Source organism: Ischnura elegans, chromosome 5, assembly GCF_921293095.1.
Source record: "Ischnura elegans chromosome 5, ioIscEleg1.1, whole genome shotgun sequence".
Taxonomy (NCBI): Eukaryota; Metazoa; Arthropoda; class Insecta; order Odonata; family Coenagrionidae; genus Ischnura; species Ischnura elegans.
The window spans coordinates 104,094,619-104,111,846 of NC_060250.1; the positions used below are offsets into that span (position 1 = coordinate 104,094,619).

At 41.2% G+C, this 17,228-nt stretch overlaps 1 protein-coding gene across 1 annotated transcript in view; it reads right to left on the minus strand.

Annotated features, from left to right (window-relative positions):
• Window positions 1-16,779, minus strand: part of LOC124159362 (cardiomyopathy-associated protein 5) — a 45,905-nt gene extending 29,126 nt beyond the window's left edge. The window contains exons 1-2 of the mRNA XM_046535128.1: window positions 16,661-16,779; window positions 3,203-3,418 (exon numbers count right to left, since the gene is read on the minus strand). Coding sequence (XP_046391084.1) covers window positions 3,203-3,418; window positions 16,661-16,754 — 310 coding nt within the window. The 5' untranslated portion in view covers window positions 16,755-16,779. The remainder of the gene's footprint in view (window positions 1-3,202; window positions 3,419-16,660) is intronic.
• Window positions 16,780-17,228: the final 449 nt, after the last annotated feature.

Below are 17,228 nucleotides of genomic sequence, written 5' to 3' on the forward strand. Positions count from 1 at the left end.
AAAGAACATTTTACATATCAAAGGTTAAAACAAATTATTGTTCGAATACGCCAATACGAAGGATTTGTGTACTATATAACAAAAATTTCAACAATCTAGACTTGTGTCAAAAGAAATACTGCTTTGTAAAAGATGTTAAGAATATGTTTCGCGACTGTGATAGTATTTAGTTAATATTTTTCAGCATTTTTTATCATGTTTGTTACTATTTTGTGGCTATGTCCAATTTATTTTCAATTTTTTTGTAGTTATATTCTTGTATTGTTCGCCCTATAATTATGTATATGTTGAGCGAACATTAAACATAATACATAAATAAAATAAATAAAACATCAAAGCTAAATTTAATCGCTCCCGGATTGCTGCGGAATTTATGAACTGTCGCCCTGGAAAATGCTCAGCTCTTTCCTGTGACCTTCATTCTGGGACTCAAAAATCTCGTTTTAGGAAGCGTGATGATTCAATTTACGAGCACATGCACCGGATTTCCTCGACCGTTTCGTCGGCTTGGGCATTTTTTTCCATCTAGCTCGCTGCCTGGCGTCTCTCCTCCAGCACCCAACACTCGAAGACCAACTCCTGAAGCCCTCCTCTCCCACTCACTGGGTCTCTCCACGCTTGTGATCTCAAGGGAGTTTCGCTCATTAGGAAACGTCGTCGTCTTCAAAAGATTGCTTCACGGAAGATTCACTTTGCACGGCCGGGGCCAGGAAATCCGCATCTGGCGCGCAAGGGCCGACGAGAGGGACTCAAGGTGCAAGAGGAGGTGGCAACAGAGTGACTAAATTCCCCAGAAACGAGGAGGCGGCGCGCGGTAAAGTTTCATATTCTCTACAACAAAGATGACGTGAAACGAGAAGCATGGGACAACGGAACACTCATATCTCCTGTACATTGACTGTAAAATCCACCGATTCAGGTTTTTTTTGTGGACGTTTTCACGCCGACCTCTTCCATCATCCGATTTTGATAAAATCCGAAGTAAAAAAGGTGATGATAAGGGTAGTAGTGGAAAAATATAAATTGAAAATCCTATATTAGTTAAATGAAATATTGAAATATTTCCACAGGAATCATTCGTCGTTTTCGCGTTTCGTTGTTACAAAACATTCTCAAGTGGAACATTGTAGTTGTAACAACGAAACACGTCGTTTTCGAATTTATCCTATGGAGGTATTGCAATTTTTCATTTAACTAATATTAAGAACTTCTATCACATCGTTCCCCATATCATACAACAAATTCTCTGTGCTGTTTCTTGTAGACTGATTTGATTATATGATCCTCTGATTTTTAAGAAGCACTCTGAATGCTAAAAGAGATAGTAAATGAAATTTTGGTTACTAAATACCTGCCCAGGTAGAGGACCAAAGAAGACTTCGACGATCGTATTTCAAAATTTTCTGTTGAAAGGACCGAACGCTGCTTTTACGCTAAAATTCTAAAACATGAATTTAATTATTCCATACACCCGACATGTCGCAAGGTCATCTTTCTGCCGTTCTTCCTTCTATCAAATATCGTCTGAATAAGTTGTCATTGCGCTGCTCATGACGCAGTTGAATGAAAGTAGCAGAGTGTTATTATTTTTTGAGGAATCTCGCGCGTTTAATCTATCTTGCTGTAAGGGACCCTTAAATCGGCAGCCTAGCTGTTGGCGCAGGGTCTCAACTCCTCACTCCGCCATATGAGGGGACTGTTTTTCCTCCACTCCGCAAATACCAGTGGTTAAAAAAATCAAAACTTCCAGGCAAAAAAAAAATAAGACCATGCTCGCTGTAGTGAAAACGAAAATAATTTTTCGCAAATTTACGGGAATGCGTCGAGAGGTTCCTGCTGGTGAATGAATTGAAGGTGATTCAAAGGAACAAGAAACAACTTAATACCACTTTACCTCGAAGATTTTCACATCATCAGTAATATATGCCCACTCAGTTGGTCGTTAAATTAATCCGACAAGGTTAGGATTTTTTAATCTCTCATCTACTTCATTGTGTGGGTTTCGCGAGAAAACTGAGCAATGCCTTGGGGTGGAAAATAAGCGTCACGCTACATTGCACGAAGAGGTAGATGGTCACTGCATTGCCTCAGCGAAGGCTGATTCCTACGAACTACTAAGCAGTGGGAATTCGATTTAACCATGAGTTAAGCGAGCGTAATTAAACAAGGAACTTGTGGGAATTCCAGCGGTTCCAAGGCATAAATCAACGCGCCGAATTTCCTCAATGTCTATAGACTGACATACCACAAAGCGCTGATTGCTGGCGAGGTATCTCAACATATGGACAAATAGAAATCGACACCTTGATCGTTGACGCTTCAAAATTATGGGTTTGTGAAGCGACTCAGCAGGACTTTCGAAGGCTGAAACAATTACCAATGGGGAAGGACGACGGACGAAAAGGGTGCTGATTAAGTAGGAGAGGATGGCTCAGAAATATGACATGAACTTTCTTAGCTAAAGAATTATCAACGCGTCAGCAAAAATGAAAAAAAAATCACGGATCCGAATGATAGCCTATTATGACGCAGAGGAATGGGATGCCAAGGGCAAGGAATGCCGAAATTTTAAAGTGAAAATCGGAGATGGCTTTTATGCGAAATGGCTGGAGAAAGTGTGGATAAAAAGAAGTTTACTAAAGATTTCATTCGAGAATTAGCATTCAAATATTTCAACCCGCAATGAACTCGAATCAGCGCTTCTAATTTTTTTAATAGCATGAAAATAATTTCATTTAATAATACTAATTTAATAATATTTTTAAAAACATGAATCGTAACAACCACATACTTTAATTCCATTCCTCCTGTGAATAATAACCTTAGTGCTGCAATTTACTATACTTGTTACATCGATTACCGAACTTGACTTTTGACAAATATGGAGGCGTAAACGATAATAAATCATTAGCACAGATTTTCAAAATGTAAATAAGCGTTCCTTAGGTATATAATGGTAATTTGTTCGCTGGAGACTGCTCCATAGCCTTACTAAGGTTGAGTTTTACTCGGACGAATTCAGAAGTGACATGATTTTCATGTGTAACTGGATGGGATCTTCACTTCCTTCTGAATACTCAAAAACAGGATAAAACTGCGGTCAATTTGAAGCAGCACATGTGACGCAATCTCGAGTAAAACGTTTCGTGAGCATCTCCAACGTCGCGAAAGCCTTCGCAGCTCCGTGTCCTTGGGTGCTTACCTCCGTAGAAGTCATCAACTGGGTACGGAAGAGGCTTCTGCTCCAGCTGGTGATCTTCCTTGTGTTGCTCATCATGGTGCTCGTGATGCTGTTCGAGATGATGATCAAGGTGGTGGCCGTGAGGGGTTTCGTAGTGGTAACCTCGGGGGTTGTACTTGAGGCGGTGTTGCTGCAGGTGATGGCGGTCCGGGGAGTGCTTTGTTTGATGCCATGGAGCTGTGGGAGAAGGAAAATTCCATTTGTTACAAACATCATTCCCAGCATGAATACCAATATAACCTCTCAAAGTTCAGAAAATACTCTGGATATACTTTTCATTAATATATCCAATATAAAATTAAAATTACTGCAATAATGATAAATAACTAATGGTATAATATTCGGAGGGTTCGACCGATAGCTGAGGTAATTTGCTCCTTGAGGGAAGGGTGCAGAAAAAAGCTGCATCGGAATTTACTCTTAACGAAAGGCGCCAAGGGGGCCGCGGCTTAACGTCCCATCCGACGGAGTTATACTTGAAACGCTCAGAAGTCGGGCACCAGGCACTTCAACTACAGTCTCTGAAAATCTTTACCAACACCACGATTTGACCCCGGCCTGTGTGGGAAGCCAACACCCTATCAACCACACCAACCCGATATTCGACTAAAGGAATTTAACTGATGTCTGTTATTTGTAAGATGGGGATTGAATTACCTGCCCCATGGTTGCTTTACATTTGATTTTAAATAATGATCCAAGAATCTAAAGATTAGAAAAATGCTTTAATGATTAATAATTTCCAACAAATCATTATTCGTAGCTATAACAATAATTTCTACTTCAAGGATTTCAATGAGAAAAATATAACTTTACATTACTATTGTGGCTACTTTTTTGATACTTCACAAGCAATAAAGGCAGAATGGATGAGGAAGATACTACTCATTAGTACTACAATTATCTGCAAGAAATCAATTCCACTCCAAGAATAGGTGAGAAATGAGAATGAGGGAGATATACCCTCTTGAAATGTAAGTGCACACTGCGCCGAATAATGGTGTTAAAATATTGTCTGCTAGATAACACCCAAGTGATAATGCGTAGTAGAGTGAGGATTGATGACGATGGCATTAAAGAAGTTAACTCCCGCCGCAATACGTCATTCAATATTACTTTTATCTTTTGCAACACCATACAAGTTTCAAAAAGATTGTTGCAAAACTGATGAGGTTTTATTTTCCTCGCAAATAACCACTCTGCGTCCTTCCTCCAACTCCATCATCATTGCCATGGAAAGATATAATCTCAGTGCAGTGACGTCAGCGCCGTCGATAAGGCAAGAGGTAAGAATTTATGGCGCCCTAAAATAAAAATCTGCCGCGTTTCATGCATGCGGCACCGAGGCGGGAACTACGCTATAGAGGAGGCTGATTCCCAGGCTTTGGAAGGGAGGGCGCTCTCTGTGCGAACGGAAGGAATCTGCACCGGCGAAGAGGATGGCAGGTGCTAAGTCACAAATACTATTGGAAAACATGGAAAATTTATTTTAATCGCAATTGTTTGGATATAAACCTTGAAACCTAGGTGCCATTCCCAAAGAATACTCCCTTGAGGCAAGGCCGGATTCAGAATTTGTTTCTGGGGGGCACAAGGGCCTGACAGGAAAACGGTCTTTTTATATTTGAGATTAAAAACAAAATGAAACAATTACTACGAGAATATTATCTTTATTTTGATATGAAAGTTAATAGCTCCGTAATATATAAAATAAAACAAACGTAACGATAAACATATGAAAAATCTTGGCAATTTTTTTAAGCGTCAGGGAGGGCACGTGCCCCAGTCCCCTCCCCCTAAATCCGCCTATGCCTTGAGGTTTGCCTAACCTGCTTTTACTTCCCATTAATGTGCGAAACATACAAAGTCTAATTTTAGTTTTGTCCATATTACATTATGTACTGCATCACTTAATTCAAATAAAGATTTTTACTACTCTATAGAGAGTTAGGCGCCTTTAGTTACGCAAAGGGATACATTTTTGAAGTCGGACAAAATAAACGCAGGAAAGGTCAGGAAGGGGCCAAACTAAAATGAAGTAAAACATTTTTCCTATCAATTTTTCTGATTCACCAAACTGGAAATACCTCAATTTAGAATAAAATGGAATGCAAGGATAATACCCTGGGATTCAGGAATCGGTTCATTAAATCAAAGCACGAGATTCAGGAGAATCAATTCCGCATTCAGGGGAAAAAAGCAAGACTAATCTCCATTACCGATGCATTGCCTCATACTTTCTTCCCATTATAGCCATGGCGCCGCGCGAGAAAAAAAATGTTGTTTGGCTCGCTCAACGCTTCCTTGGATTCTACATTTAAACGAGAGAGAGGAAGAACAAAAGAAAATGAATAAATGAACACCGCGGCGCACATAGCAATTTCTCGTTCCTGGGAAAATTAATGCAGGCGATGCTCAGGAGGGCGAATCAACGCGCGGCGGAAGTAGCCATTCAAATGCACGATGCTCACACTAACGGGTCCCTGTATGGTGCTTCACAGTGGAGACAAGTGCAAACCTCCACGCTCCCCTCCCACGTTCCTCTGGAGGCTCCAGCGCCGGTGTTATCCACTCTTGGAGGAACGAAGGGAGGAGGTAGACAAAAAGAGATGGGAGGGATGGCGTGAGACTTGGAGATGCGGCCGAGGTGGAGAGTCGTGACTTCACGGAAGTGCCCGGCCGGAGGAGAGGGAAAAGGAGTGGGGGAGGGAGGGGGGAAGAGGTGGAGGTAGACTCGGCGGAGCGAGGGGAGGAGGGAGGGCCGTCAGCGCTCCGGAGGTCGGGGGTCGTGGAAGGTCAGCCGGATACTCCCTCTCCAGCAACGCGCGCACCTTCCCCGCCAATCTCCGACCGCACCGCACCGTGCCGGACACTACGCATCAAGACGGCCGCACACAAGTCAGGGGGTCCTTACATTTCTCACTGTGTACTGAGATGGCGAAAGCTCTCGGACGTCCCGGAAGCATTAAAAATCATCTTAAGGAGACTTCAGAGAGCAAATTAAACGTAGCATACGTGGAAAATTTTACAGAGGCCCTCATAAGCATGGTGTAGTGTTCACGCCAACCTTTTGCAACGACGAGATTAGAAAATAAACTTTGCTCTGTACATTCCCTACATAGACTATAATTATATCGACCATAGTTTCAAAATATATAATGGGAACTTGATAATGACGACTATCAACGTCTAATGAAACCATAAACGATGCTAATAAAGCCATAAGTGGGCTGTATAAAACTATGCTTTTTTTCGAGAAGCCCTTATCGACGAAAACTACTTTGAGTGTTATTGGAAGATAGGCCTAACGCAATTTTTTGGTAAAACTATTTCAACACTTAAAAATCCGGATTGCAAGGTCGGTGCTGGGCAATATTGGTCATCAACCCTAATCTCGACGAATCCACCATTTTCTTCGTATTGCAGATGCAAATTTTTCTTGTGAAATTTCTTTGGAGTTCCGATCACTTCGTCAAAGATCTAAAGCATCCGAGCGGTGGTACACAAACGAAGTACCATGTTCTCCTCTTGTTAAAGAGGAAAGGAGAAGTATTAAAGCTGTTTCGATTAAAAGAGGGTTAAAACGAATACCCATGATGTTTATTATTTGCCGGTCAGCACAATAGCGCCATTTAGACCTTAAACGGATGCGTAAAAATGAGTGATTTTTGCGTTTCGCAAAATGGTTCAATGGTATTATGGGGCCTTATTAAAGGTACCTTCAAAGTCAAGCCTCGCAGCGGAAAACAATGATTCAAGTAAGAATGCACACGACATTTAAGGAGAAAGAAAACAAACGATAAACCAAAAGTACCATTTAAGTACTTACTACAAGGATGAATGGCCGAACGCACAGATTTATTGATTTGTGCAAGCCTACATTAACTTGCCGTCACAGCACAATTGTGTACAGATAATATGGAAGTTAGCTCTTAGGCTGTTACAAGAAAGTAGATTAATGGATAGTGACCTATACGCAACGATAACATCAATATATATATATATATATTTTTTTTTTAAATCACGAGATGTGGGTCAAACATCTCGTGATTAAAAAAAAATATATATATATAATAAGGGGTCGTGAAGTATAAAGTTTGATAACATCAATGAAAAACGATTGAACGTTGTGCCTCGAGGGGCTACATCATTGAAGTAAATGCCACTGATTGAAACAATTTCCCTCATTATTGCCTCATTTGGTGGGTACATTTTTTCACGTTTTCAAAAGTTACAAATAGGCGCAAATGATTATTGACAACTGAGGCAGGCTGGAGGCAATGCCCGTGGTGACGCCACCTCTTCATGGAAACACCGGGGTTGGAACAGACGCAACTTCATTTAGGAATTCCTTCCATGCCGTTTGCCTAGTAAACACGGATCTGAATGCGACGCTAAGTTAAACGGCGAAAGCGATTTGGTAACGCATTGCGTGATCGGAATCCAATTTACCCCTAATTAGATCTTAATCAAAATGGTTTTCGAAGCGGGAAAGCGGCCGAGACGCCTACTTTCACCCCCACTTTGAGCCGACCTGGCCTTTGGAAACACAATAAAGGGCCACGCGCAAGAGTGAACTATGGAGGAATCGGCCTGTCGTAATATACTGTTAGAGTGCGTGAATTATTTAGCAAAAGGGTCAAGATTAGACTAAAAGAATATGTATTGAATTGAAAAAATAAGAAAGACATAAGAAAAATGAAGGCATAATTCAAACTTTTACTAGGGGGTTACTTAAGCAATGCCATTATTCTTTTTAACTTCAAACCTATGGAAAATTCAATTATCTCACTCCAATTTCATCGAAGTCGAATTTGTGTTTTTAATAATCCATCAAAATCGATTACAGCCGGTAGATTTTCGATTTTTAGCTTGCAGGAGAACTTGAATATTGCCACCTCGCTTTGCTCCGCACCGCGCTATAATCTTAATTGTCTTTATTGATAAAAAAAAAATCAATTGCTATACTTGGCGAGAAATTGAAAAAATCAGGCCATAGTATTTCGAGATCATATCATCGACGAATCAAGTCAAACGTTCAGATTAATCAAGATCTCGAAAAATTAGCGTTAGATTGAAATAGGAAAAAATCTTAATTTTTCTAGAAGTTCAAGCGAATAGTCTCATGTAAAGAAGTTTACAGTAATAGTTTTCCTCTAATAAGAACATTTTCATCCAACAAGGAAAATTTAATAAAACAAATCGAAAAAATAAATCGTAATAAATTAAATAAGTGCTTACATTACGCGTAAAAAATAGTATTTTCATTATAATAGGATACGAGTTAATGGTCTACAGCTGCTGGTTTCTTTGAACGCAAACTTCCATTCATTCTTTCCTAACGGACGCAAGGCTTGCGAGTGAAGCTGAATGCTCTAAGCTCGAAAAGGCTTGAATCGTTCGGCGAATGGCTGACAGATGGCAGCAAGCACTTCCAAGAGTTGTTCGCTCAAGTTGCAGCCAGCCAGGCAGCCAGCCGCGGCCGTCCAGCGCACAGATAAAACATGCACCACTGGAGATCTCAAGCTCATGATAGGCCAGCAACATGGTATGCAAAAAGGGGTTCAACAGCTGGATACCTTCTTCAGAACTCTTCTCCATCACGTAATTAGAAACCAATTAAATGGATAATCGGGACAGTTATGGGATTTAAAGAACACATAGAACGGGATTTTAAACTTTTCTGCCTGTAAGTGAACGATGGAAGTCAGTTTTTATAGTGAATAAATCATTAATAAAATGTATAAAACTTATGACGGAAAGATCGACGTAAAATGCTCCAATTATTTCGAGTCAGCTGTACCCAAGTATTTTTATGCATTGCCATTGATAAAATTACTATCCATGAGTATAAAAACGCCTTCAACTTCTATGCTAGCTTGGTTTGATGACTTAATTCTGCAGTTATAATGTTCATCTGCCAAAAAATCACTATAGCGGTCAAAAAGTACTTTTTTCTCGGAATCAATGGGCCATTTTGAGATGATCTTTCCATTTTGCGCGCTGCACGCAAAACTTATGGATCAGTTTGCCAAAAAATAAACACCGATCACAACCTCGGACTATCCTCCCTCGATCTGCGAGATCGTTCTTCCCACCCTGGTTTAAATTGGATGCGGCCGGCGTCCTAGCGAGCGGTCATCCGTCTTCAACTGTCAACTGCCCTCCAGAGGAGACGAGAGGGACAGACGGACACCCTCGGGTATCGCGCCAGCGCGTGATTCCCACCCCTTCGAGATAATACCCTCTCTTATTCACGGTCCCCCACGCCCAGCCTTCATCCGCCGTCGACAGCACCGAGAGTCATCCCGAAGCTGGGCGATAACTCACGGCTGAAGGCGCGGCACGCCCTCCGACCGCTCTACTGCCGTCGCCGTCACGGGCGGGTTGGAGGGACCGACGCCTCCGTGTCCGTCGGGCGCTGTGCAGACACACAGACCACTGCCCGTATAATATCCACGTAAAGCACCAACGGAAGCCCTCATCGAGTTTCCTTTTCAATTACTCTCACTAAGATGCCTACAGACATAGGTTTTGAAGCCAGGCCCTCGGGATGGAGTACTAGTGATTTTATTGGATTAATTTTATTCGAAAATTTCCACCAAAAATGAGAGTTTCATAGTGCTTGCATGAATATGTATCTTGTAGTTTTCAATCGGAAATAACCAATGTAAATTTACCCAACATCAGGACGACCTTACGATTGCATTGTGCGTATTCCAGTAAAAGGTCGCATACCATCGAGGGAATGGGATGAAACTACGCATCACTCCAAAAATTTAATCTAGAAAAGACATCAAAAGCCCAAAATCATCCTAGTCCTACCCAAAATATCTTACTCTATATCCTTAGTATCCATACTTTCTGCAGCCACGTGAGGATATTAAGTTAAAGGATTTTGTATGTAATAAGACTGCTCGGGACAAGGGACTTCGATAAGACCCGCTCCAAAGCTAAGCGAGGGACTCGCAGCTACAGTCCGCTATGCGCAAGCTCACTCCAGAGGTTAAGCTAGCGAATCTGACAATCGTGGCTCCCATATTCACGCGAATGTCTGCGAAGGGGTGTTAGAGATTTACCCTGGTTAGTTGCCTCTTAACGTAGCCCTTCCACCCAATAGAAGAAATGATGACTAAAGGGTTCGAATCTGAATTGAACTGATTAATCGGCATAAAGGTATCTGCGATTCGAGAAAAGGATATGGTTATCGAGGGCCCAAAAATTTTTACGGCTTTATAGTGCCTTTTTTCAATTACACGCTTAAACCCACACAGGAATCGAACGGAAGCAGTCGCCGACGATGCCGGATCTACTTTATCTGCTCGACTTTTCTGCTTTTATCTCTACCTCCACTTATCCAGCCTCCTTCCTCTCCGCTAAAAGAAAGAGGTCCCTTGCCAAGCGAGAAAGGGAAGCGAAGTCGGGGAAGTTCAATCTCCCTAGCCATTGTCTCCGCATCGGTGAGCGCTTCTCGTAAAAGAAGCAGCACCATTCCAACGACTCCGATCATTTGTCCTCGCGCCTCCATTCGCCAACTGTTTTTTTTCTCCAAGTTCGCCTCGCAGCCGTCGGGAGGTATTTAAAACGTTTTTCCAGGTACGAGAACTGGGTGTCGTATTGCGCGTAGGGTGTGGATTCGGGGAATGAATCAGCGGTCGTGAAAATGGATTAGCCCACTCGCCCAGGTGACATAACCGATTCTCAGATTCACTCCCATTCATGAGCGGCAGGTATTTGGATAGGAAATGAATATTGCATGAAGGTCCTGTGAAAGGGAAGGTGTCGCAATTCTTCACCCACTTGATACGACGGCATTCTCAAGAGATGAATGGGATTTTCCCATGATCATTTTAGCGCTTTTGGAAACAGCAAAGATTATTTGGAAAATGATCGTAGGCTTTCCCGGAGCATAGAGTTGTGGAAGGTTACACGGGATTTCTACCGGGTCAGATTCTCCTAAGGAGGACGATTTTCAAGACTCTACATGCCCTGAAGACGATGAACAACTCGCCCATCGAAACGTCGGCCGAGATGGAGTTGGAGAACCTGACCCGGTTGAAATCCCGTGTAACCTTCCATTATTTGGAAACATAATCACAGATGCACTAATATTGCATGATCCCCATTTTTAAAAAAATAGTCTGACCCAGGTTTCTACACAATACATTATGTCATTCTTCCAAGTCTCCTTCAAAAAATTCCTTCAGAAAGTTCCCATTAAAAAATTTGCGGGGCATACGATATTAGTATATCTGTGATTATGTTTCCTCTAACACAGCCACACCAAATATAAAATATCTGCATCCACCCTTAAGTGGGAAAGATTAGTCGATTCAAATCTTTGTGGTGTTTTTGAAATTTCAAATAATTTATTCAAATGTATTAGATAAAATCCAGCCCAATTTTGAGATAATCTGCTGTAGAGAAACACCATAAAATCTCGTATCGAACAACATCGATTCGTTAATTTCAAGGATTATATATGAAAAGCGATCAGTACGATGTCGGAATAAATAAATTTCCCAAGTCACTGGTTTAAAAACAGGAAACTTTTAATCTTGGCTCCCATAATAAAGGCCGAGAACCATCATTTGCCAAAGGACTTCATCGCCCGAGAGTATAATAATCACTCAGGCGGCCAATCCAGATACGATCGATCGTTTCCATCCATCTATCATCTCCCTGGAGCTCTCGAGTTCACACCGTTCGACCGGATGTCTCCTTCCCTTACGCGAATCCGCCAGCCCCTCCCACCGACACCACTTGGCCGAGAGCTAATCACCATCCGTCACTCTAAAAAATAACTTTTTCACTCGTTCAAAACCTCTTGAGACGTCTTCCGAGCGTTGAAATCTCCCTCCTCCACAACGCTCCAGTAAATCTCTTCGCCGCTACCTTCCCCTGGACATCGCAAAAACCAGTCCGCTTCCATCCGAAAATTGATCTCTTGTTTATGTTCCAATAGCTCTGATATTTTCGCTTTCGGTCGTTGACTTCGAGCCTTTTCCTATTTTAGATTGGCCTATGAATATGTATCCGGGTCGTATCACGTGGATTTACGTGAAACCATCTCGACGATGCGTGAGAAAGAAGGGAAAATAATGAAAAAGTCGCTGTTGAAGATTACTTTTGAATGTGATGATTGAATTGGGAATAGATCGTTGCCCCCTTTCATTTTTAAAACAAGAGTATGAAATTTAGCAGAATCAAAGCGAATCCAAACCTGTAATTATCGATATGAATTTTTGCCAATCATATACGAATGTAAGCTAACTTGTAACTTAATTGAATATGATATAAAAATATCCTTATCTCACCACCAGAGAAAAACGAACATTATGGTCAAAGGGGGATAAACCGAACACAAATCTTTTCACGGAAAGGTTTTCTGAAATAAATCGGCTACGTATTATATAATATGTAGAAGTATTTAATAGTAATAGTAATAGTAATGAATGGCGAATAGAAATTATGCATTGCAAATAAGATCTCACGAAAGTGAAGGATTTTGCTTATCACTTTCCAATGTCACTTGCCAGGAATGAAAAATTTCCCGATGCTTGATCGCAACAACATGCCGCCGGCGCTACTTCCCTATGAGTGAAGTTTTTCAATAACTAGTTTCATGAATGAACCTTACTATACATATCTTCAGGTTTTTTAGGTTCAAGTTATTTACACGTTTTATGGGCTCGAAATAAGAGTCCAGTGAGATGGGCCCCATGACCCGCGCACTGGCGACATCAAAGACCACCTTCCGCCGCACGGCACAGCCAACGGTCTTGGAGGCCACGGTAGATCCCGAGGTATGATGACATTCTCCCTCCTCGATCTCTCTCGAAACTTCTCAAGACTTGCCTTTCTTCAGATTAATTTTTTTTTCACGACTCGCATTTCGGGACTTTTCTGCGACAGAGGATGCCGGGATACGGAGGGGAGAGAGTGACGTTGGAGATGGGACGACAGTTCCCGCCAATGTCCAAAGATCAGGTCCCTCACCCGGGCGGCTATTAATGACCCACTCGGTCCAGGGCGGGGGAGGGACGGACGGCGAGGGAGGAGTGGAACAGGTTCCTCGGGCGGCGGTGGTGGTGGTTATCGGAGGGCGGTTGATTGAACTCATCCAGGGTGTTGGAGGGGAAGGAACGGTTATTGCAAAAGGGAGTGGGAGCGAGCGACTCGCCCCGGCTGACCACCTAACGCAGTTGAGCACCTCTTCCGGTGTCCCTAGGGAACGAAGGTCACGCCGCAGAGGAGGATGGGTGGGTTTGCAGCAGCACCTGCTGGATACGCAATGTCCTCTCAGTAAGCTACCGTTGGATTTTGCCGAGTTCCCGCACTAACTCCCACCATGAGTGACAACTTTATGACAAGCAGTATAAAAGGAGACTTCAATGGTTGAAATACGGAGGATACAGATGGTTAGGATTCACCGAGTACTAATAATAAGAGGGAAAGTAATGCTAAAACCGCGCTAGGAGGAAGAACGCATGGTAGGCGGGTACGAAGAAGGAGAGAATACGATTTTTAGATAGAATGAAAGGGGATAGACCTTATTTTTGTATTAGCAGGCAATAAGGAGTTAGTAGATTCATGGATAGTAGCTTACGCGTAACGATAACATCAATATAAAGTGATTGAACGTTGTACTCCAAAGAGCTACATCATTGAAGTTAATTTCACTGATTGAAACAACCTTACAACCAAACTATTTCCTCGCTTAGTAGTTACATTTTTTCGCGTTTAAAAAAATTGCAGATACAAACAATTGATAATTGAAAACAAGGCGATTTTGTGAAGGCGATGAAAGTTCTATTGAAAATTTTATTCATATGTTTCTCTTTTACGGTTTAAGTTAATTTATAATAAAAATATCCTTTTGTTAGTAAATCGTACCAAAAAGTAACCAGTTGAGGTTCAATGAACAGGAAAAAATAAATTCCTCTGGAAAACGTAAAACGCATAATAGGGTATCGTAGGATATTAGAGAGGAATGAGGTGTTTTTTTTTAATGAAAAACCTGGCGTCGGAGTAAGCCTGCTCCTAGAGATAGACGCTAAAGAGCCACTATAAAATATTTAAATACTAAGCAAAATCATTACCGGCGTCTTATTCAATTACTATAAAATGTACTGCTGCTAGCACAAGAGCTTCCAAATGAAAAACCAAGCTTTTTCAGAAAATTTCTTTTGCAAAAGATGATGAATATTTTCTATTTAAGTACAATGTTTATGTCCTAGCAGATAGTTAAAATGTTTAACTCATTTAAATTCACAGTTAAAATAGCCAACTTAACTCTATTTTATGGCCACTTATCTCCCTGAAGCAAAATAAAATATCGCAAATCTCACGCGTTTCTCAGCTGGCAGATCAAAATTTAGCACAATAATCGTTTCCTTTTAAAGAGCGCTTAAGAAACGATTCAACAGGTGAAGGTGCTCCCGGTTCTTTTAATCCTATCTTCTATGGAATCTTCCCAAAAAAAGAACCAATGAGATTATCATGTGAGGGCCTTTTCCTTGATTTAGTGCTTAGCGAAGCTATTTTTTATTTAAAGAGCAGGTGTTCCTTGCGATCTCATCATCGATAATAACAAAGAATTTATGTATTGAAAACAGGATAAAACAAAGATGCACACCGAAAATATTAGGTTGAACTTTCATAGGGCAATAGCTTTCTCAAGTCGATTTCTTATCTAGATGTGGTGATATGAAAAAGATGCTAAGGGAAAGCATGTAAATGCTAAAACTTGATATTAAAATTATGACAAAATATAATTGATTTACATATGGCATGATTATTTTGAAATAATTTTACACTGATTAAACCGCGTCAAACTTCTCGATTGTCTCTCTAACAGCGGAGAGACTTTAAGTTCATTAAACTTCGTTCCTTATGGAGAAAGCATTCTTGTCCATTGCTGTGCAGCGATCCTCAAGTTGCAACTGAACCCAGCTTCTCAAGGAGCGAGCCGCACTGACCCTAGTCTTTATATCTCGTCTCGAATGCTGAAAAGTGTGGTGAAGAAACATTACTTCGGAGGCTCGGCAATTTTATTTTAAAAATATCTCGTCCAGAGTTTCAGCACCAGTTCTGCGAAAGGCCGTAAAGGTGGCGAATCACTGCATTTCATGCGTCATGATCCGTATCGAAAAAAAAAGAGCCGCACCAACCAACCCCGCGCTGTGTTGATTTAGTGCTCGGGGGATAAACAACCGTATTTGCAGACCATATGGTCTTAGAGGATCCAACCCTCTCCCTTACCCTACCCTCTGCCTCTCTCAGTGTTTCCTGCTCGCAGGGTGAGTGAGTCACGCAGTTGAAACCGCCGTTATGCACGGAGTGAAATCCTTTTGCTTGCTGTATGCGGGGAGTAATTTCAAGAGCAGCCGCCACTTTCAACGGGGGGAAGAGATATGTGCGCTCCATCATCCCCTCTTAATGGTCTCGTTTTGCAGAGCAGTGGCGGAGATTGGATCGCAAAGAGAGAGAGAGAGAAGCAAAGGATAAGCCAGGCCGTCCCTGAGGAAGGATGATCCCATCGAGTGCGAGGCACCGAATAGGGGTTTCACTCGTCGAGGAAGTAATCCCTTTAATCCCAATAATTCGCGAGGAAAAATTCGTTTGCACGGAAATTTTGGGGTTGAGGGTTGAGAGATAAAATTAACTGAGCTGAAAATTTTCAGTCAATGCTGATTTTAAAAATTTTACCCAGTGCTCTGGATAACAGCATTAATATCTTTATGGCTTTAAGTTTTTATTTGTTATTGATATGTTGTTTAATGAAAGTATTATTTATTAGAGCTTATTTTATCAGCTTAAAACATTTTTATACTTCATTACCTAGTTCTTTACAATTTGATAAATAAATTTGATTTGATAAATAAATATATTAGACTTAGAATTAGATAGAACTTGTCTCAACTTATGGAGGCATACTTTCGATATGCAAATACAATAGTTAGTGTCTTTATTGTAGGCTACTAGGATTAAAGACGAAAGCTGTGCAATTTAAATAAATTCTACGGAATATTTCCTTCCAATAGATGATTACTTGTCCAATCGCGAGTGACGCTTAGGGCGCTGGATTGTGGGCGGTAGGAAAACAATGCTTCTCCTTTTGCGGCCGGGGCCAATATATCACAAACGCAATAGCTCAAAATGTCATCAACTAAAACTGTAACAAAAAACAAAATATAAAAAAAATTCACCTTTCAAGTTTCAGTAATAATAACGACATTTAACAAAAATAGAAAGTAAAAGACAACGAAAGTACACTTGTGGTAAGAGCAGAATTTCTGAATCAACCATGCGATTAACTATTTCGAGACGAAAAATAGAAATTCAAGCTTCTTGTTTGAATTTGAAGGATAGGGAATTGGGGATATCACTAAATGTGAGGATGGAACGGGGACTCACCTGTGTCGACGGGGCAGAAGGCGGCCAAAAGGCAGAGGGCGAGGATGGGGAGCGATAGGAGGTCCCTCCCGTGGAGCGCCCCCGTCACCACCATGGTGACGACGGCTTCAGGCCCGGTCTCCGCGCCAACCTATTGAAACGAGAAAGAAAAGATTACATTGTAGTAAAATGACAGCCGTAACAGGAAATATGAATGATAAGATAAGTTTATATGGAATGTGACTCCTCAATTCAACAAATTGCATTGATTGCTGTTTCACTTGACAAGTCTAAGTTGGGTCTTCAAGGCTCCTTTTTTTAAAAATTATATTCATATTTAAAGACCTTACTGGCATCGAAAAACTTCGAGCCTCGAGTACCACTGTAGGAGCGAAATATTACCCAGAAAAATTCCAGGATGAATCTTTTGGGTAATTTTTAAATTTACTCTTCTCGAGAGCAACGTGTGTTTTTGTTTGATGAGGTAATATTTTTACGGACAGCCTTGCATGGTAAGGTAAATAAAAATGAAATAATTAAGAATGATCACCATTTCCCTATTGCATTCTCTTCTACAATCCACCATTAA